The following is a 23,200-nucleotide window of genomic DNA, read 5'->3' as shown; positions in this document are numbered from 1 at the left end:
AGATTACAGCACTTCTTAACATGAAGGCCCCAACCTCCAGAAAGGGGCTGGAGACATCACTAGGTATTTTCAACTATCTATCCAAATTCTCTCAGGGCCTTGCTCAACAGATAGCACCACTACGTACACCGCTACAGAAGGATGCTGTTTCGTGTTGGGATGCAAACATGGAAGACTTTCGACAAAGTGAAAAAACTGATCACTAAACATCCAGGGCCAATACTGAAATATTTTAACGTAAACTGTGACACTGTACTTCAAGTGGATACATCCCAGTTTGGATTAGGTGCTGTACTGACTCAAGGACATCCTGTGGCATATTCTTCACGAGCACTGACCACAACGCAAGCCAATTATGCCCAAATTGAGAAAGAGATGCTGGCTATTGTGAATGGATGTGAGAAATTTCACCAGTACATATATGGTCCCCAGTAACTATGGAAACAGACCACAGACCATTGAAGCACATCCTACAGAAACCACTAGCTTCTACACCTCCACGTCTGCAGCGGATGGTTATGAAATTACAGCAGTATGATCTCACAGTAAAGTATTAGCCTGGAAAGGAAATTCCAATAGCAGATACCCTGTCTAGGGTGTTTCTAGATGGACATGAAGCACGGAAGAGACACTTGTGAAGAAGTGAACCTGCCAGACATTTTTAAAACACAATGCAAAGGGACCTCTTACACTGTGGAATGCTCCTTCAAGGGCATGGCAGAGACTGGTTACAGATATTTTTCATTACCTGATAGTAGTAGATTACTACAGCAAATATTTTGAGCTAGTGCAGCTGAGAAATTTAAAAGCATCAACAGTCATATGGGCTTTCAAAACAAGACATGGAATGTGTGAAGAACTTGTGTCTGATAATGGGCCACAATTCTCATGTTCTGAGTTCCAGTGCTTCCTGTGTGAATGGGGAATCAGGCACAAACCCACAAGCCCCTATCACCCATAGGCCAATGGTCTAGCAGAGAAGTATGTTGGCATAGCCAAATCCATTATACTGAAAGTGCAATCATCAGGGCAGGATGTGTAGCTAGGACTGTTAAACTATCGTGCAACACCTATTGAAGGTTTATGCTCACCTGCACAGCTGCTAATGGGTAGAAAACTGAGGACCACAGTGCCTATTGCACCACAGAAATTGCAGCCTCAGTCTATTCCACAGGATCGGTAACAGCTCAGAGGATCATAAACATGAAAAGGCAAAAACTGTATTTTGATAAATCTACAAAATCCCTTCGTCCACTCTCTACTGGGCAAGCTGTGCGACACAGAGTCACTGGGAATACATGGGAACCTGCTCGAATTGTCAAAGAAGCCAATTCACCAAAATCATATATAATCAAGACCAAGTGTGGACAGAAACTGAGATGAAACAGGCGTCATCTTCGTCCAGACACTGCTGCGGATACATCATTAGAGGAACCTGATGACAATGGAGATAAAGAACAAGCCCATGATGGCACAGAAGTCCTAAACACGGATATTGAGTCTACCGAGGACAGCATAAATGTATCAGCATGTGATAGACTCTCAACTGGACACCAATCCTACGGATGATGAGCCAGCGATTACTTTCTCTCACTATGGTCGAGCTATTAAACCAAAAATATGGAGGGACTTTGTCTCATATTAAATTCTTCATAATTGAGAGGGAAGATGTAATGATGTGTATGCTTTATGTTATAATTCAAGTTCAATTGTTATGCCTAGTTCCTTATGCATGTTAGGAAACAGTTAACAGTTTTGTCATGTGATCTGGGGGCGGGGAGCTATGGTTAGTTCTGTAATATGGATGCTGCTGAATAAAGAGTAGGCTCATGTTCAAGCTTTTGCTGTCTGCTTAATCTTGGTGTTAAAACATCACATATCCTACAATCATGTGCAAGCAGAAAATGCTGTTTTTTATTTGCCTTGCATGTGATTGGTTGTTCTTTGTAAAGTGAAACTTTACCTCATTTACTAAGCTCGTCTTGAGCTACTACACTTGCAGAGCAAAACTGCAGTTTCAAAAGTGCACAGTCTATTTGCCTTTAGAAAACTAACACCAAAGAAACCAGCAGAGGCAGAGAACACAGCAGGAAGGTCCCACAACATCATTGCACATTTCCAGGTCCATACAAAATCTGATTGACAGATCAGGAACTGCGCACTGATTTTGACAAATGAGAAACTGCTGGGCGTAGGATCCCTAACCTCTTCAGCCCCGGAAGAATTTACCCCCTTAATGACCAGGCCATTTTTTGCGATACGGCACTGCGTTACTTTGACTGACTATTGCGCGGTCATGCGATCCTGTACCCAAATAAAATTGGTGCCCTTTTTTCCCCACAAATAGAGCCTTCTTTTGGTGGTATTTGATCACCTCTGCAGTTTTTATTTTTTGCACTATAAACAAAAAAAGACAGAAACGTTATTTTTTTACTTCCTGCTATAAAACGTATCCAATGGGGGGCGTGGCTTGACCTTACTCGAAGATGGACGCTTGAATCCAGAGCTCCAGTCACCATAGGACAATTCCCACAGCAAACAGAGGTACTCTCACTTCAAACCTCACACACGACATGAGGACCGCTTCCAGGCAATCGTCGGCATCCCATTCCCATTCTCCCTGAGAGCAAAACAGGAGCATGAGCCAGAACATACCAGAGATGTTCCGGTCCCATAGTGGCACTATGGCCTCTTCCCGCCACAGACACTCACAGGGACACTTGCAGGCACCCTCTCCACCTCTGACTGGATCCTCACTGACTGGCGCACCTCCTGCCCTTGCCCCACTACCCACAGCTAACAATGAAGGGATGGATATCCCTCCCTAACCCCACCTGAATATCCAGGATCTGCGCACCATTGCCGCGAACATCAAAGACATCCTCTCGGCGGCCATTTCAGAGCTCCGTTTAGACATACGTACTCTGGCAGACAGAATGCAGGTGGTTGAGAGAGTGGCAGAAAGGCAGGATACGGTCATCCATTGGGCCACAAGAAAAATAGATTCCCACACTATCCAGCTAAGGGATATGCAGCACCACATGGAAGACCTGGACAACAGGGGAAGACGACATAACCTGCGGATCAGAGGCATGCCAGAATCCATTGAAGGGGATCAGATCCCCCCCGGCGGTCACTAAACTTTTTAATGATCTGTTAAACAGACCTCCTCAATCAGCCATTGACATGGAGCAAATCCACCAAGCTTTGAGACCTATGGGTAGAGCCACGGATCCCCCCGGAGACATTGTTTGTTGCCTGGTAGATTACAAGCTCAAAGAGGACATTCTACATCAGGCAAGGAGCAGACACCTCACATATGAAACAGCAACCATCCAGATATACCAAGACCTCTCAATCATCACTCTGCAGCACCGTAGAGATTTGAAACCCCTGCTGGATACCTTGCGCAGTAAGGGAATACTCTACAAATGGAAATTCCCTTTCTGCCTATCTGCTACCACACAAGGTCGCACAGCGCTCCTCAAAGTGCCGGAGGATCTGTCTCACTTCTGCGACACCCTGGGCATCCATCTTGTGGATGTCCCTAACTGGTATGCTAACTTCCGTCATACCGTTGGCAGGATGGATAAGCAACAAGAGGAACCGATGGAAGCTCAAGACACCAGGTACCGTAGGAGACGGTACCTCTCAGGATCCAGACAGCACACAATGTCACGTCACCCACCGAGGGATCTGAGTCCCACCACTCCACCCAGCTCCAGAAGAGCCCGGAGGGACTGCCAATCCCCAGTTGGTTGCCTCTCCACACACAGTTAAAGTTAAAAAAAAAACAGGTGAACAAATATCTGTGCTAACTAAAAAGAATAAAAGCAGCCAACATAGTTTGTTGATTTCATCAAACACAAATATAAAAGATCAAAATGCAGCGCTTAAGTAAAACAAAATTAGCAAGTAAATATGATAGTCAATAAAAAACAATGAAGAGTAGAGATGAAGTGAAGCCTCCACCTAACTTCAGTGTGCAAAAGAAAAGCACACCACACCCACGTGCTGTCATTTTGCTTACCAGAAAAATATGAAAACAAGCGATGTAATCATATGATGCAAAGGTTCAACAGTAAATCCGAATGGCACACTCCATCATTGACAGGCAGATTATGGGAAAAGGTCAGGTCATCACATATCACCAGGACATCAAGATTCACATGAGAAAATGGATGAATTGTGCAATCACCAGCAGGATAAACCCAGTAGGGAGAAAGCAACAATAGTGAAGCCCGTATAGGTAAAACACACGTGTTTATTGTAGTCTACTTACAGGTAAAAAAATGAACATCATCACAGAAAGAAAATAATCCGCGGCTCACAGCGTACTTGCATCGGCCAGCCTGACATGTTTCATCCTATGTGGATATTTCACGCCTCTGATGATATCCACATAGGATGAAACATATCAGGCTGACCGATGCAAGTACGCTCTGAGCCCTGCGGATACCTCCCCCATCCGTATATACAACAATACAATAAGCGGTACCTTGCATATCAGCCTGTAGTGAGCAACACCTCCTCCCTGAACAACTATACACCCTGTGGCGACGGGCCATCTAGCCAGTCACCGAACACTCTTTGTAGTGTGGTCTGGATCAACCCCCAAAACAGCGGCGTACTGCGGTGCAGGCATTCCAACAGGCGTGCACGCATCACCTACGCTCTGTACGTTCCCGATCTGATCCCCTATTTGAGGAGGTCGGACGAGCTCCCCTCCCCTCAGTGGTCTCCCCCCAAAGACAGTATTCAACTGACTGTCTTCGCATACCATTAAGCTACACTTCCTTTTCTGATACACCCACCCCACTATTCCCACCCCTTCCACTATGGTGGATAACACCGACCCTTCCTTAACTAGCCAAAAACCCGCACCTACTTCATTACAACTTAAACTTTGCTCACTGAATATATGAGGGCTTAATACACCTGAAAAGAGATAGCAGCTACTCTATACACTACAGAAAAGCAAAGCGCACATTGCTCTGATACAGGAAACTAATTTCAGATCTGACAATATACCTAAGCTCTACAACCGTAACTTTCCTACGGTATACCACGTTGCCAACGATACAGCTAAATCTAAAGGGGTATCTATCCTGATTTCCAAAAATTGCCCCATCCAGATAACTGACGTACAAAGTGATAGTCAAGGTAGATTTCATTTTCTCAAAGGAACGCTCCAGAATAGACATATCACCATTGCGAACCTCTATGCCCCAAATTCTCAACAAGTATCCTTTCACAGAGCCTTACAACAACTTATAGCTTTCAAATCGGGCACTCTTATTATAGGAGGGGATTTTAATGTCCCCCTGACTCCCTCCCAAGACACTTCTAACGGGTCCTCCTATATGACATACAGAGCCCTCCGCGCAATTAAAACCCAATTAAGCAACTTAACCCTTCACGACACATGGCGCACACTACACCCGAATGTGAAAGACTTCACTTTCTTTTCCCCACCACATAACAAGATTCCAGAATTGATCATTTCTTCCTTTCCCAAAATGACTTAACCTTCCTCACTGGGGCAACAATTGAGCCCATGCTACTGTGGAACCATCATCCAATAACTATGACCCTGACGCTCCCGTCGCCTCGCACCACATTAGCAATTTGGCGTCTAGACGACTCCATTTTGATGGACTTAGAAAACACACACACCATCTCCAAACGCCTCTCCCAATACTTTGCGGAAATCATCTCGGAGGACACCTCACCCATGGTCATCTGGGCTGCGCACAAATGTGTAAATAGAGGTGAACTTATATCTATAGCGGCTAGAAGAAGCAAAATCAGGAAAGCCCATATAGAGGAACTGTCCACGCGGGTACACTCCCTTGAACACGCACACAGACGTTCATTAGCCACCAAATGTTATGCTGATCTTCTGAAAGCAAGGGAAGAACTATTGGAAGAACTGCAAAAAACACTAAAACACAAATATGCACTCAGCCAAAAAATATTCTATGAATTCGGCAATAAGGCGGGCAAAATAATGGCTAGAGCCCTACAAATTAATAAAGCGGCACACACCATCCACACCATCAGGACCCCATCAGGTGATGCCTTATGCCGCGTACACACGAGCGGAATGTCCAACAGAAAAAGTCAGATGGAAGCTTTTCATCGTATATTCCGATCGTGTGTATGCCTCATCGGTCTTTTTTTTTTCGAAAATTCTGACGGACCTAGAAATAGAACATGTTCTAAATATTTCCGACGGAACCAATTCCTATCGGTTAAACCACTCGTCTGTATACTATTCCGACGGACCAAAAATGACACATGCTCTGAAGTACGAGACGGAAGCTATTGGCTACTGGCTATTGAAATTCCTTTTTCTAGTCCCATCGTACGTGTTGTCACCGCGTTCTTGATGGTCGGACTTTGGTGTGATTGTGTGTAGGCAAGACAGTTTCAGCAGAATTCCGTAGGAACTCTGTGGGAAAAACCTTCAGAGTTTATTCCGACAGGAAAAACGGTCGTGTGTACAGGGCATTAGTCACTCCGGAAGACATAGCAGACCAATTTGTCCACTATTTCTCCAAATTGTACAATCTACCTGAATCAAAACCCACCAACCCCTTCCTTGACCGTAATAAGACCATAACTGACTTTCTATCTAGATAAAGCCCCCCTCCTCTCACAGAGGAAGTGGCAGCAGACTTAGACCTCCCAATCTCGACTGAAGAAACCCTGACCGCACTAAAACAGCTAAAGACAGAAAAAAGCCTGGGACCAGATGGATTAATGGTCTACTACTACAAATCCTTCTCTGACACTCTTATTCCCAACTTTGTCAAAGCATTTAACAACCTAGCCTCCTCCCCCCTCGCCAATAAAGATATCCTAGAGGCCCACAATACACTGTTCCCTAAACCAGGCAAAGACACCACAATGGTGTCTAACTATCGTCCCATCTCCCTACTCAACGTAGATGTGAAACTTTATGCCAAAATACTGTCTAACCGGTTACTTCCCCTACTCCCCAAACTAATCTCTGTTGACCAAGTTGGCTTTATCCCTGGTAGGGAAGCCAGGGATGACACCATAAAAGCCATAAACGTGCACCATTGGCTAACAACGACTCCCTCTCAGGGATTCTTTTTATCCTTGGATGCAGAGAAGGCGCTCGACAGGGTGACCTGGGACTACATGACAGCTACACTAAAAGCTTTGGTATTTCACACACATTTGTTTCAACTGATACTTGCCCTATACCCGTCTCCCACTGCCAGAATCAGAGTCAATGGCCGACTGTTGAGAGCCAACGGTACACGCCAGGGTTGTCCGCTCTCTCCCCTCATCTTTGTTTTAACCATTGAACCCCTCCTTGGTAGAATAAGGGAGAACCCCGACATAAAAGGGATTACTATCAAACATAAACAATACAAACTCGCTGCATACGCGGACGACATCCTATTGTTCCTCTCAGACCCTATAACCACTATTCCTAACCTCCTTAAAGACTTTACCCTGTTTCATAAACTCTCCAACCTGCAGAACAATTTCGACAAATCAAAAGCCCTCAATATTACACTCCCGAATACCTTAGTATCCCAAAGCCAACATAACTTCCACTTTAGATGGGAACCACACGCACTAACATACCTGGGCACTAAGATTCCTACCAAGCTGTCTGAACTCTATGCCATAAACTTCTTGCCAACCTTGCAGAAAATCCAGAGAGATCTGCACAGCTGGCATAACGTGGAATGTCCTCCCCAGATTACTCTACCTCATACAAGCCATCCCCATAAATCTCCCCCCATCTTTCTTCACATCATACAAGAGAATGTGGGGAACCTTCATATGGTCCTCAAACACCCCTAGATTAGGTTGGAACAGAATGACGCTCCCTAAACGTAAAGGTGGGATAGGCCTCCCAGATGTTCACAAATACTACTGGGCGAGCCAACTCACGAGAACAGTTGACTGGCATGTATACTCAAGCACCAAAGACTGGATCCAAATTGAAAATGCCTTTGCTCAGACGCCAGTCTCACACCTTCCCTGGGTCACCCAGAAATACATACCTAAAGAATACTCCACCCACCCGCTAATAAGTCCCACGCTGCTTAAGTTTAAACTAGCATGCAAAACACTCAATATCCAGGGCCCATGACCCGGCTAACCCAAAATCCTGGTTTCCAGCCTGGTCTTACTGCACATAGCCCACAGGACTCCCCCTTAGATCCACTGGTTAGAGCCCAACAATTCTTTCAAGATGGGGCGATCCTCCCATACTCGGCAATTCCCTCAGTGCTCCCGGAGCTCCACATGCCCTTTTTTAAATATCTTCAGATCAGATACTTTTTTCAAAACACACAACCACTCGCCCAATGGTGTAGGGATCTTACCCCCTCGAACATATATGTAACAGCTCGGAACCCCAGAGACACCTAATCTCAGAGATCTACGCATTACTTTTTACTGACAACAACCCAAACACAAAGATAAACCAACAGTGGGAGACTGAACTAGCCATCGATATATCCAGAGAAGACTGGGAACACATATTTGAACACACACACAAAGGGTCCATAAACATTTCTGCACAAGAAAACAGGTATAAACTCTTTTTCAGATGGTATAGGACACCAGACAAGATACACAAATACTTTCCGAGCATCCCCTCGCTCTGCTGGAGATGCAACGTCACCCACGGCTAATTACTCCACATTTGGTGGGAGTGTCCGCTAATACAACCTTTCTGGAAGAAAATCCACAAATTGATCATTGAAATCACAACCTGCACCCCAGACTTCACCCCAGCACAATACTTACTCCACCACACATCCCTTCCACTGTCATCTTATAAAAAATCCCTTACCCTACACCTTATCAATGCTGCCACCCAGTGTATACCAGTTCATTGGAGAACCACTGACACGCCTACAGTCGCCGAATGGATCCTCCGTATAGACAAAACAGCCGAAATGGAAAAACTCATCCACCAAGCCAAAGAAAACCCCACTAAATTTCAAACCACATGGGCCTGTTGGACACATTATAGACACTCCACAAGCGCTGGCAACCCCCAAACCAGTACTTGAACTCTCACATACAGAAGGACATTACATTACATTACCCGCTTATCAAGCTCACCTTACCCAATACCTTTTGCTACCCAGATACACCATACTAAAATAACAGGTCTGAGGACCACACCACCCACCCTGTTAGGTGTATCATGCCATCATAACCGGCAAAGGTCCTATCAGCAACTTCCCAGATTTGGGAAGTAATCCAATTACCTGACTGCAGATAAACCGCATGTGAGCTTAATATTTTATGCTTCCTATTGCCCCCCGCCAGTTCACTGTTCCCTTTAGGGGTGTGCGGGTAATGGGGTGGCCTGTTAAGGTTTGTCTCTATATTATATTATATGTACTGCCCCGTCGGTTCATAAGAATACACAATATCCTTTATATCATAGCAGCCTCCGAGATATTGGATTATCGCCTATTTACAGTCTTCCCCATATATAATTACAGTTGTCTTTCGGGAAGCTAATGAATCTACTTAGAGCATTGTAAATACAAACGTTAGGTGATTGAATACTTACAATATACATGTAGTTTATATTACTGCTTTGTTGTACAATCTTGATTCCTTTCACCTGTAACTGCGTTTTATTTATGCCTCTGTTAAAATCAATAAATTCTTTTGAAAAAAAAACGAAATAAATAAAACATATCCAATAAAAAAATCTAAAAAATCCAATTTCTTAATTTAGGCCAATATGTATTCTGCTATATATTTTTAGTAAAAATATCCCAATAGCGTATATCTACAAACTATGGAGTATTTTTATGGCATTTATATATATATATATATATATATATATATATATATATATATATATATATTTTACTACTAATGGCGGCGATCAGCAATTTTCAGCAGGACTGTGATACTGCGACAGACAAATCGGACACCTAACTGACACTTTTGACACTTTTTTGGGGACCAGTGACACAAATACAGTGATCAGTGCTAAAAATATATACTGTTACTCTACTGACACTGGCAGGGAAGGGGTTAGCACCAGGGGTGATCAAAGGGTTAAGTGTGTCCCTAGGGGGTGCTTGCTAACTTTGTGGGGGTTGCTCTGATTGGATGAAGACAGAGATCCATGCTCCTGCTTAGCAGAAACACAAGATCTATACCTTCTCCCCTGTCAGAAGGGCGATTTGCCTTGTTTACATAGCCAAATCGCTGTTCTGCCTTGTTTGGGAAAGATCGCAGGTGACATCTATGTCCTGGTCGCTGAGCGGGGGGGGGCACAATTGGCATCTACAGTATCTCACAAAAGTGAGTACACCCCTCACATTTTTGTAAATATTTTATTATATCTTTTCATGTGACAACACTGAAGAAAATACACTTTGCTACAATGTAAAGTAGTGAGTGTACAGCTTGTACAACAGTGTAAATTTGCTGTCCCCTCAAAATAACTCAACACACAGCCAATAATGTCTAAACTGCTGGCAACAAAAGTACACCCCTAAGTGAATATGTCCAAATTGGGCCCAATTAGCCATTTTCCCTCCGCGGTGTTATGTAACTCGTTAGTGTTACAAGGTCTCAGGTGTGAATGGGGAGCAGGTGTGTTAAATTTGGTGTTATCGCTCTCACTCTCTCATACTGGTTACGGGAGGTTCAACATGGCACCTTATGGCAAAGAACTCTTGGAGGATCTGAAAAAAATAATTGTTGCTCTACATAAAGATGTCCTAGGCTATAAGAAGATTGCCAAGACCTTGAAACTGAGCTGCAGCATGGTGGCAAAGATCATACAGCTGTTTAACAGGACAGGTTCCATTTAGAACAGGCCTCACTACGGTCCACCAAAGAAGTTGAGTGCACGTGCTCAGCGTCATATCCAGAGGTTGTCTTTGGGAAATAGACATATGAGTGCTGCCACCATTGCTGCAGAGGTTGAAGGGGTGGGGGGTCAGCCCATACGCCGCACGCTGCATCAAATTGGTCTGCATGGCTGTCGTCCCAGAGGGAAGCCTCTTCTAAAGATGATGCACAAGAAAGCCTGCAAACAGAAGGCTGAAGACAAGCAGACTAAGGACATGGATTACTGGAACCATGTCCTGTGGTCTGATGAGACCAAGATAAACTTATTTGGTTAAGATGGTGTCAAGCGTGTGTGGCGGAAACCAGGTGAGGAGTACAAAGAGAAGTGTGTCTTGCCTACAGTTAAGCATGGTGGTAGGAGTGTCATGGTCTGGGACTGCATGAGTGCTGCTGGCACTGGGGAGCTACAGTTCATTGAGGGAATCATGAATGCCAACATGTATTCTGACATACTGAAGCAGAGCATGATCCCCTCCCTCTGGAGACTGGGCCAAGGGGCAGTATTCCAACATGATAACGACCCCAAACACACCTCCAAGACGACCACTGCGTTGCTAAAGAAGCTGAGGGTAAAGGTGATGGACTGGCCAAGCATGTCTCCAGACCTAAACCCTATTGAGCATTTGTGGGGCATCCTTAAATGGAAGGTGGAGCAGCGCAAGGTCTCTAACATCCACCAGCTCTGTGATGTTGTCATGAAGGAGTGGAAGAGGACTCCAGTGGCAACCTGTTAAGCTCTGGTGAACTCCATGCCCAAGTGGGTTAAGGCAGTGCTGGAAAATAATGGTGGTCACACAAAATATTGACACTTTGGGCCCAATTTGGACGTTTTCACTTAGGAGTGTACTCACGTTTGTTGCCAGCGCTTTAGACAATAATGGCTGTGTGTAGAGTTATTTTGAGGGGACAGAAAATTGACACAGTCATACCAGCTGTACACTCACTACTTTACATTGTAGCAAAGTGTAGTTTCTTCAGTGTTATCACATGAAAAGATATAATAAAATATTTACATAAATGTGAGGAGTGTACTTACTTTTGCGAGACACTGTATGTCCTGGGCGCTGGGTGACCTTGTCCCGGGACTGCCTGATCCCATAATGTACATAATGCAGAATTAAAGCAGTTACGAATGGTAATAAAAAAGATGTTCAGTATCCAACATGTTGCTAAAAAGAGCTATTGAGTAATAAAGTAATGAATAAATAAATCAAATTCAGTTCCCCACCAAAGCTAGTGTTTTGGTTATAAAGTTTACTTGACCTGTAAATACCCAATCTGTGAATGTCAAAATCACCCAAATAAGGTTTTCTTGTATTTTAAGGGTTATATTTTGTGGAGGGAAGCTATATTTTTTTTCTTAACACTGCAAACAGAATCGTGGAAGTAGACTATGTAGATTTGTAAGGGTCCATGCACATTGGCTTAAAAAACACTTTTTTTAGGCTACTTTCACACTGGGGAGGACGGGCCATTCTGCTGCTAGCGGGCGCTTTTAATCCTCGCTAGCGGTCGAAAATGGGTTAAAACTGCCCGCAAAGCGCCGCTGAAGCTATTTTTAGCGCTGTAGCAACTGCAAAGCGCCTCAGTGTGAAAATAGCCTAATGCCCTGTACACACGGGGGCGGACTTTTCGGCAACAAAGGTCCGACAGTCTTTCTGACTGACTTTTGACGGACTTCAAACGGACTTTCGAATGAACGGACTTGCCTACACACGATCACACCAAAGTCCGACGGATTCGTACGTGATGACGTACAACCGGACTAAAATAAGGAAGTTGATAGCCAGTAGCCAATAGCTGCCTTAGCGTCGGTTTTGGTCCATCAGACTAGCATACAGACGAGCAGATTTTTCGACCGGACTTGAGTCCGTCGGACAAATTTGAAACATGTTCCAAATCTCAAGTCTTTCAGATTTTCACACAAAAAAGTCTGCTGCAGGTTCGATGGAGCCCACACACGGTCGGATTGTCCGCCGGATTCGGTCCGTCGGACCAGTCCGGTCGAAAAGTCTGCTTGTTTGTACGTGGCATTACAATTTTGTGTTTTGCCCTTAGAAGCAGCTCATTTTTATCCTATGTATTCATGGACATTAGGCTGTTTAGAGGAATATTTTAAGCTCAGTGTTTAGAGACAGGAAAAAAATCCTTCTGGTTTGCGTTTTTTATTGGAGTTTTTTGGTAGAAAAAAATTATAAACACTTCTATATAAACATGTGTACAAAAACGCTCTACATGAGTGTTTTTTTTCTGCCAAGGGATCTAACATTTTTTTAAAGCCCAGTGTGCATGGAGCAAAAAAATAAATTTATAACATGTATCCCTTACGAAAAAAAAAGAACTGTAATTACACATCATGGTTGCTGATTTTCTGAGCAATAAGGCCCCATGGAAATTTTTAAAACATTCTAAGGGCCTGCAATCTTACAAAACTCATTGATAGGTGCATTTGACCTGCAGTTTGCATTCCCACTACTTTTGCGTTCTCACAAGGGTCTATAAAATGAAATAGTCAGGTCAGTCTTAATAATGAGCATGCGATGTGTGAGTACAAATAAACTATACAGTTTGCTTATGTTATTTCATATACTTTCCTTTCATGTATACAATACCTTGCTTTTGTTTTCTTTTTATTACTAGTTTCCACCTCGTAAAGAAGGCTGCTCAACTCATGCATGAAGATGGATTAAACACCTTGGAATACGAAGTTGTCGCCCTCACTGAACATAGACTTTTTAAAAAAATCACAGTTAATATAGGATCATCATAATAGGATCTGATACTGTTTAGCTATATTTGAAAGTAATTTCTGAACCCTGATTTGCTTAAAGCGGAGTTCCACCCAAAAGTGGAACTTCCGCTTGTTGTGCTCCTTTCCCCCCTCAGATGTCACATTTGGCACCTTTCGGGGGGGGGGGGGCAGGATACCTGTCTTTTACAGGTATCCTGTTCCCACTTCTGACAATTTGGAATGTGTTAACAGTCTGTTAAGCCCACACTGACACTAAAAGCTGTATTTAAAATATATACAGTATATAATCAGTGAAATTTTAATTTTAATATGGATTCAAACACACAGTAGGCATTGTGCATGAAAGTGTATTAGATAAGAGCTGTCTGTGTAGCCCCATTGCATCACAATCCGTCCAAATGAAACTTATCCTGGAAAACGACTGTTGGAGTTGAAAACCATTTACTTGCTATACATAAGAACAGTGGGGGTGATTTACTAAGACAAATGCGCTACGCCGGTTCACACCTTAATTGGTGCACTGGAAAAATCATTGATTCAATGTGCAAACCAGCGCATGCAGATGCGCAACACGATAATAAATATGTAAACTGCAACTGGTGCTAGGGTAACTGCGATTTTCTCATTGACAATAGAGCATGCCCAATACAGTTGGTTCATTTCATCTCATTGGATGTGTCTTGTTAGGCAATTAGTAGGTTTTTACAGTTAATTAACCCTTTTGATGCTATTCTCATTCCTATCACTTCTAATATATCTTTGAAATGTGTTTTTTCTATTTTTACCCAAATCTTTCAATACATTACAAAGAACAGAGAAGTGTTTCTAAACCCAATAAATTAATATTTTCAGATCTTGATCTTTAAAGGTGACCATACACTGCAATCAGTTAGATCTTAAATAAATTAGATTTAGTGCAAGAGCCTGTTTGATTTCCTATAATTTGAATTAATTGTTCAAGTGCATCTTCCTATTACCTATTTTGCCGAAATATTGAATTGTACAGAGATTGGCCAATCAGATTGCATCGTGCATGACCATCTTAAGTGCCAAATTTGATATGTAGATGTGCCATGACCCACTTGTATTTTCCTAACAATATTTCTTGGGAATTATACAAGGCACATGAAAAACCACCTTTTTTCAAGACATCCTAGAGTGATCAGGAATCTTCAAACTACGGCTCTCCAGCTGTTGCGGAACTACACATCCCATTGTTGTGGAAAATTTTAATGATGATGTATTTTAATGTATTGTCATAAGAGTCTCCCAGTGTCCGTTCTCTCGCAGCCCGCTCTAAAGAGCTGACTTAGGCAGACTGACGCTGGTTGAGACCTGTTAGGTAGTGGAAAATTTCCTGTTGTTTGGAGAGAGGTGTTTGGGAGAGAAGACATGTCCGCCAGCAAAGGGCCCCTGTGCAATGCACAGAACGATCATCTGGTGGGGGTGTGTTCGCTCTGCAAAGACATTATCAGCTTAGTGTTTGTTTGCTCTTGTCACCTCGGTATGCCTGATCAACATATTTGGGGTGCCATGACGTACACATGCAGATAATCTCCCATCCACGAGGAACTGTAGTCATCGTTATTTGGTTATTGTATATTGTATCATGTCCTGTAGTCATTGTCCATTGGTTGTTGTATTTTGTTGTGTTGTTAAGTCCTTATATGGTCATTCACATCCTGTGTTCATTTCCTGTGAGGTCGCAAACTTTGTAGGAGGTGTTTTGGCTTTTGGAGGCACAACCCTCAAGTTTTGGGACTTCCTCTGGATATATGGTAATAAAAGAGCATGCTAGGTAGAGAAAGCCAGTGATGCTGCGATGAGAATGTAAGAGTGTGATGATGTCTGTTTTACTGGGAAATGGGGAACCAGAGGGGAGACATACGATCAAAAGCTAAGATGCCTTTATATCATTAGACGAAATTGTTATTATTATTAGAAACAGGAGATTTGGCTGTGTGCTCTGCGTACAGCCAAATTTCACTGTCACCATGAGGCATTGTAAAACTCTGACATTGACAGACATGACTAGGCATGATGAGAATTGTAGTTCCTGAACAACTGGAGGGCCGTATTTTGTCGACCCCTGTGCTAGACCATTATTATGCCTCCAGAATTGGGAGTGTGGCATCTACCCAAGTTCTCTCTGCTGGTGGACACAAGAACCTACATTTATAGATATATATTTGGGCAGAACAGTGGTGTAGTGGTTAGCACTTTCACCTAGCAGCAAAAAGGGTCGCTGGTTTGAATCCCGCCTACGACACTATCTACCTGGAGTTTGCATGTTCTCCCTGGGCCTGCGAGGGGTTCCTCCCACACTCTAAAAACATGCTGGTAGGTAAATCGGATCCGGTCTAAATTGGCCCTAATATGTATGAATGTGTGTTAGGGACCCACAAAAAAAGCAACTTCCTGGAGGGGTGTGATGTCATTCCTGTGTGCTGGCCACCATTTCCTGGAACCTGATATGTGCCACGGGTACATACCTCCGCTCACACAGCAGTTGCGCATCTAGCTACAGGAACCCAATTTTTAGGGAAATTAATAGTAAAGCAGATGCAGATTTCCAGGACTGGACTAACAAATGTTTAATAGAAAACACCAGTTGCCTTTCACTATAAACAAGGTCTAAATGGGCCATTGACATGCATCGCAGTTGAACTTAGGAATGTGTCTTTGCAAGATTAAACTAAATGAAATCCTTTCTTATTTGTGCTTGGGGATAGTGTGCAGAGGGATTAGAAGTCTTGTCAGTTTTTGGGGATGTCTGCACCCCTGATAGGGTGAAGATGCCTCCCACATTTTGCCACTTTCGCCTTCAAATTTATTCACTTCCTGTCACAAAGCCAAACAGGAAGTGAGGGTAAAATCCTACCAATGTCTTTCCTTGGGGGACACACAGGTCAATCTAAATATTTTCCCCATTAGGTAAATTGCACTTTAGCATTTTGCTCTGTACAACCCAAATTATAAGGTATCTTGGACTTTGGGGTTTATTTACTAAAGGCAAATCCACTTTGCACTACAAGTGCACTTGGAAGTGCAGTTGCTGGAGATCCAAGGGGAACATGCAAGGACAATAAAAAAACAGCATCTTTGCTTCAACATGATTGGATGATAAAATCACCAGTGCTTCCCCTCAGATTTACAGCGAGTACACTTGTATTGCAGAGGGGATTTGCCTTTATTAAACCCCAAAACACCTAATAATGTGGGGCGTACACAACAAAGTGCTAGAGTGCAATTTTCCTAATGGGGACACTAGTTAGATTTACCTCTGTGTCCCCAAGGAAAGACATTGGTATGGTTTTACCCTCACTTCCTATTTGGCTATGTGACAGGAAGTGAGGCAAATTTTAAGAAAAGGGACACAAAGCCCAACCTAAAAAAGACAAGCAAGGGTTCTAACACTCACTTGGTTTCCCTCAAATGCCCACAATTAGAATAGGATTGTCTGAAGCTCAATTTTAGCTCAGTGCTCTAAATCAGTGGTTCTCAACCCTGTCCTAAAGTACCCCCAACCGGCCACGATTGCAGGTTTTCCTTCATCTTGCCCAGGTGCCTTAAAACACAGTCAATGGCTTTGTATTTAGGGCAGCTATTTTAGGCAAGATAAATTCCCAAAACATGTCCTGTCGGGGGTACCTGAGGACTGAGGCTGAGAACCACTGCATTAAAATGGAAAATGTAATACTTACCGCTCTGTAATTTTCCTTTCCTGGTGCCTATCCATGGGAGCATATGCACAATCCATGCATATGCTAGCATGAAGGCAACAGGAAAGTAGCTTGTAGACAAATCACACCTTTTTTGTTTTGCCATGCCAATCAGCCTAGTTAAGCTGCAGCTGGGAAATCTGTTGCATGAAAAGTAACAAAAAACACATAAAACATAAAAATTTGCTACAAATTTTATTGATCAACAAAACAGGACTTGGCAAAGAGCAAGGAAAGCAAAAAACACATGTATGTTAATTCGATATAGATAGGAGATTCGACATGATGATGACAATAACAATCTGTGTCCATCAAACCTGTGGTCGAATGTGCCTAACCTTAACTCTATTAGTCCAAGATTATTCTACATAGAGAGAAAAGATTCGACATAGAGAGAAAAGATTCAACGTAGGGAGAAAAGATTTGACGTAGGGGAGAAAAGATTCGACGTAGGGGAGAAAAGATAGATAAAAATAATGATGATGATGAATGTTATTGGCTGATTGTAACCAAAGAGGAGGAGCAGTAAAATAGCTAGAACTAAGTACACACGTTCTTTGGCTTATGGTGTCTGTTGAAAGTTCTAAGAAGATTCGACGGAGCAGGTAAACTATACGGTGTCGTACAGTTTAGCTGCTCCGTCGAATCTTCTTTGAACATTCGACAGACACCATAAGCCTTCAATGACAGATTCGACCTTAATTTGGATTTTCGGACGAATGCAATTTTTAACGAAAAACGAAATAAATAAAAACGAATTTTGGGAGTAACTAAATAAATTTATTTTTCGGACGAAAACGAAATTCTGAAACAAAATATTTCAGTGTGCACATGTCTATTAAGGATTTACACATTATGCCGCGTACACACGGTCGGACTTTCCGGCATACTTGGTCCGGCGGACCAGAGTGTGCCGGACAATCCGCCCGTGTGTGGGCGGCGGCGGACTTTTCCGGCGGACTTCTTCCCAAAAGCCCGCCGGACCTAGATTTCAAACATGTTTGAAATCTTTCCGTCGGACTCAGTTTCGGGCGGAAAGTCCGCTCGTGTGTGTGCTGGTCCGACGGAAAGCCCGCTCGTGTGTAGGCTGGTCCGACAGACCAAATACGACACGAGGGGATGGTATTGCATCTCGCGCTCGCTGCAATAGGAAAAACAAATCTTCCTATTGCGGCGAGCGCGGGGCATACCAGGCCCTTAGGTCTGGTATGGATTATAAAGGGGAACCCCGCTACGCCGAAAAAACGGCGTGGGGTCCCCCTAAAATCCATACCAGACCCCGATCCGAGCACGCAGCCTGGCCGGTCAGGAAAGGGGGTGGGGACGGGCGAGCGCCCCCCCCCCCTCCTGAACCGTACCAGGCCGCATGCCCTCAACATGGGGGGTGGGTGCTTTGGGGGAGGGGGGCGCCCTGCGCCCCCCCCCCCAAAGCACCTTGTCCCCATGTTGATGAGGACAAGGGCCTCTTCCCGACAACCCTGGCCGTTGGTTGTCGGGGTCTGCGGGCGGGGGCTTATCGGAATCTGGGAGCCCCCTTTAATAAGGGGGCCCCCAGATCCCGGCCCCCCACCCTATGTAAATGAGTATGGGGTACATGGTACCCCTACCCATTTACCTAGGAAAAAAGTGTAAGTAATAAAACACACTACACAGGTTTTTAAAATATTTTATTAAACAGCTCCGGGGGGGGATCTTCCTCCGGCTTCGGGGGTCTTCTTCCGGCTTCGGGGGTCCCTCCGCTTCATCTTCTCCCGGCGTCCGGTTGGTTCTTCTCCGCTCTCCGGCCTCTTCTCCCGGTGTCGCAGGTCTTCGGCCGGCCCCTCCGCTCTCTTCATGTAGCTCTATTGCGAGCGGAGGTCCGGACTTCTTGGCTTCTTGGCTTCTTGGCTTGGCTTCTCTTCTCTTCCCCCAGATGTTGACACGACGCTCTCTCCGGCTGGACTGGTTTCTGAGGGCTGCGTTGTGACTTATATAGGCGGAGACCCCGCCCCCATATGATGTCACAGTCCCTGGGCATGCTGGGACTGTGACGTTTTAGGGGGCGTGGTCGACCACGCCCCCCGACCACGCCCCCTAAAACGTCACAGTCCCAGCATGCCCAGGGACTGTGACATCATATGGGGGCGGGGTCTCCGCCTATATAAGTCACAACGCAGCCCTCAGAGACCAGTCCAGCCGGAGAGAGCGTCGTGTCAACATCTGGGGGAAGAGAAGAGAAGAGAAGAGAAGCCAAGAAGCCAAGAAGCCAAGAAGCCCAGAAGTCCGGACCTCCGCTCGCAATAGAGCTACATGAAGAGAGCGGAGGGGCCGGCCGAAGACCTGCGACACCGGGAGAAGAGGCCGGAGAGCGGAGAAGAACCAACCGGACGCCGGGAGAAGATGAAGCGGAGGGACCCCCGAAGCCGGAAGAAGACCCCCCCCGGAGCTGTTTAATAAAATATTTTAAAAACCTGTGTGGTGTGTTTTATTACTTACACTTTTTTCCTAGGTAAATGGGTAGGGGTACCATGTACCCCATACTCATTTACATAGGGTGGGGGGCCGGGATCTGGGGGCCCCCTTATTAAAGGGGGCTCCCAGATTCCGATAAGCCCCCGCCCGCAGACCCCGACAACCAACGGCCAGGGTTGTCGGGAAGAGGCCCTTGTCCTCATCAACATGGGGACAAGGTGCTTTGGGGGGGGGGGCGCAGGGCGCCCCCCTCCCCCAAAGCACCCACCCCCCATGTTGAGGGCATGCGGCCTGGTACGGTTCAGGAGGGGGGGGGGCGCTCGCTCGTCCCCACCCCCTTTCCTGACCGGCCAGGCTGCGTGCTCGGATCGGGGTCTGGTATGGATTTTAGGGGGGACCCCACGCCGTTTTTTCGGCGTAGCGGGGTTCCCCTTTATAATCCATACCAGACCTAAGGGCCTGGTATGCCCCGCGACGGGGCTCGCAAGGTGTCAATCTAGCCGATAAAAGCGGCAAGATTGACATCCTTTTCTAGTCCCGTCGCACCTGAGTCACGTTCAAAATGAACGGACTTGTCCGTGTGTGGGCAAGTCCGTTCATTCTGAAAGTCCGCCGGAACTCCGGCGAAAGTCCGTCGGAAAGACGGGCGGACTTAGCCCGCCGGAAAATCCCGGCGTGTGTGGGCAAGTCCGTTCGTTTTAAAGTCCGGCGCACCTGGCGGACAAAGTCCGTCGGAAAGTGTGCCGGACCAAGTAGGATAGAAAGTCCGCTCGTGTGTACGCGGCATTAGTCACAACATCTTGAGAAAGATTTTGATAAATAATGCAGCACAGACAATTTAATCAAAGTGAACAACCTACAAATGACACATTGACAACATCAAAAATATTTCAGGGGAAAATATCCCCCTCCCAAAAAAATACAATAAACCAAAGTAAAAAAAAAAACTTGCTTGAAAACACATCTGTTTTGGAAAGACATAACAAACAAAATACAAAGAGACAATACATGTATTAAAAACTCGATAAGGACACCCAAACGTACTCTTTTTTTCTTTTTTTTTTCCACTTCAGAAAACTCTATCGAGATATTCAGCTTGATGCTCATATACTGTCTCCAACAAGGTCTTACATCATCGTGGAAAAGACTTAATTTTTAATCAACATCCTCCATTTTTTAAAACTTCCAGATGCCTTGGGCATCCACACCCTGCTTTTTATCCAACGTGAAAAAGAAGTATAGCTTGCTTAGCCATAATCCTATACATTGTTTACTGTCTAATGAAACCTTTTTATATACATACAAGTTGCGTGCATCCAACAAAACTTTCTTTAATGCACATAACACTAACCACAATACTCTGTTTATTTTTCTCCAGTTTCCCCAAGCCATACATCATAATTTTCCACTCACCCACCTTCATTCCTGTTTCTTTCACCAGATCTTGCCTCTTATTGATTACATCTTTCGCTACACCACAGCCCCAGAACATATGCTCACTGTCTTCTACACCCCCACAATTCATGGACAAATATCAAACATGCACAAATCCCTCCTTTTCATAAATAGCCTTGTAGCTAGATATTCATGCAAACTCATCCATACTATCTGTTTCTGCACATTTGTCACCCCATATAAACTCATTTTCTTCCACACTTCCCCAGCCACTGACAAATTAACTCCCTTAAGGTTACACACATACTCCTTCTCTATCAACCACTTTCTTACCTTCACTCTATCCCTCTCCCCTTCTCCTAAATCTGACAACTTAAATTCTACCCTAAACTTTTCCAATACCCAGTAGTCGCGTGCCACCACGTAGGCCACTGGTATTCTTGAATCCCTTCCTACCCACCCCCATCTCCTGAACAACCACCCACCCGAAAAAGATATCATCCTGGCACACACTCCACCGTTCCTCAAAATTTTCACTACGCAAAACCAATAATGCTTTAACAAAAACACTCTCACATTCGGAAAACAGAACCCACCGTTACATTCACGTCTACAAACATATTCTCTTTTGACTCTTTCCATTTTCGACCCCCATAAAAAAGTAAACAATAACTTATTAATTTTCCTCAATCTTATCTCCCCAGGAGGGAAGATATTGCTTGCATACAAAATTAAAGGTAAGATTATTGCCTTGACTACTAAAACATTCCCATAAATCGACAATTTTTTTTAGACACCAAAACCTCAACTTCTTGGCTATCTTTTCTCCCACTTCATTCCAGCACGCTTCCCCTTTCATTACATGGTCAAACACAATACCCAAAATCCTCACTCCATCCTCAACCTTCCCAATCTGATCATCCACACATTCCACTTGTCTCCCATACACACCCAAACTACACTTATTCCAATTCACATTCATTCCCGCACATACACAAAACATAGACAAAAGTAACTTCACCCATCTTACGCCAACCACCGACTGACACACTGCCACCACGTCATCCATATAACCTAAACATTTCACAATTTCCCCCCCACTCCCAGGCACCAAAAAGCCCCTCACCACCTTATCCCTCTGTATCACCCTTAACAGTGGATCAATAAAACAAAAGAGAATAGGGGACACCCCTGTCTCACCCCAGATTTAACCAAAAAAGCCCGCCCCAAACTCCCATTAACTAGAACCCGATTACTGATCCCCCAATACAACCCTTTTATTACAATATTGTGCTGCTGTGGTATACCCATCTGCTTCAAAACCTCCCACAAAAACCCATGATTCCCTTTATCATATGCCTTCTCTAGCTCAAATGATGTCAGGATAATCAAACTATTCCTACCTTTACAAAAATTAATTATATCCCTAACTAAAATTAAATTCTCCGAGATCATTCGACTCAGCACTGCACAGGTCTGCGTCTCGCTAACCATGCTACTAATGACCTTAGATAATCTCCTCGCCACCATTTTTGCAAATACCTTGTAGTCTGAATTTAAAAAGGAGATAGGCCTCCAATTTCATAGATTCGGATATAATACCTTCCCTCATCATATAACTAAATAACTCTAGCACTTCCCCCTTAATAATATCACAAAACAATTTAAAAAACGCACTTGGTAAGCCATCCCCTCCTGGGGTTTCATTAGCCCCCATGCTTGTCACAGCTTCACACACCTCCTCCTCGTTCACCTCTTTCTGCAAAAAAACCTTATTATACTCATCTAAATTATCCGCTACCATATCAATCATTCTAATATCTGACGTATCAACACACACTCCTTCGTACAACCGTTCATAAAATTTAGTCACGCATTCCAGCACATTCTCTCCCTTACATTACCTCCCTTCATTGTACACACCCTCAAACACTCCTTTTTTCTTACAAACCTTCTTGAAAAAAAAATCTAGAGCATTTTTCATCCTGCTCCA

At 44.2% G+C, this 23,200-nt stretch overlaps 1 protein-coding gene across 5 annotated transcripts in view; it reads left to right on the top strand.

Moving 5' to 3' along the window:
* Window positions 1-23,200, top strand: part of LOC141108094 (beta-1,4-galactosyltransferase 1-like) — a 431,706-nt gene that overhangs the window by 341,057 nt on the left and 67,449 nt on the right. For 4 of the 5 annotated variants that reach the window (XM_073599370.1, XM_073599345.1, XM_073599362.1 and 1 more), the window contains one exon: window positions 13,528-14,235. The exons of the other annotated variant lie outside the window; for it this stretch is intronic. In XM_073599370.1, coding sequence (XP_073455471.1) covers window positions 13,528-13,657 — 130 coding nt within the window. In that variant the 3' untranslated portion in view covers window positions 13,658-14,235. Of the gene's footprint in view, window positions 1-13,527; window positions 14,236-23,200 lie in introns of those variants that run through there. 5 annotated transcript variants of the gene reach the window in all.

Source organism: Aquarana catesbeiana, linkage group LG01 (genome assembly GCF_042186555.1).
Source record: "Aquarana catesbeiana isolate 2022-GZ linkage group LG01, ASM4218655v1, whole genome shotgun sequence".
NCBI classification, from domain to species: Eukaryota; Metazoa; Chordata; class Amphibia; order Anura; family Ranidae; genus Aquarana; species Aquarana catesbeiana.
Note: the sequence above shows the minus strand (reverse complement) of the source record. Positions and strands in the feature narration are given on the sequence as shown.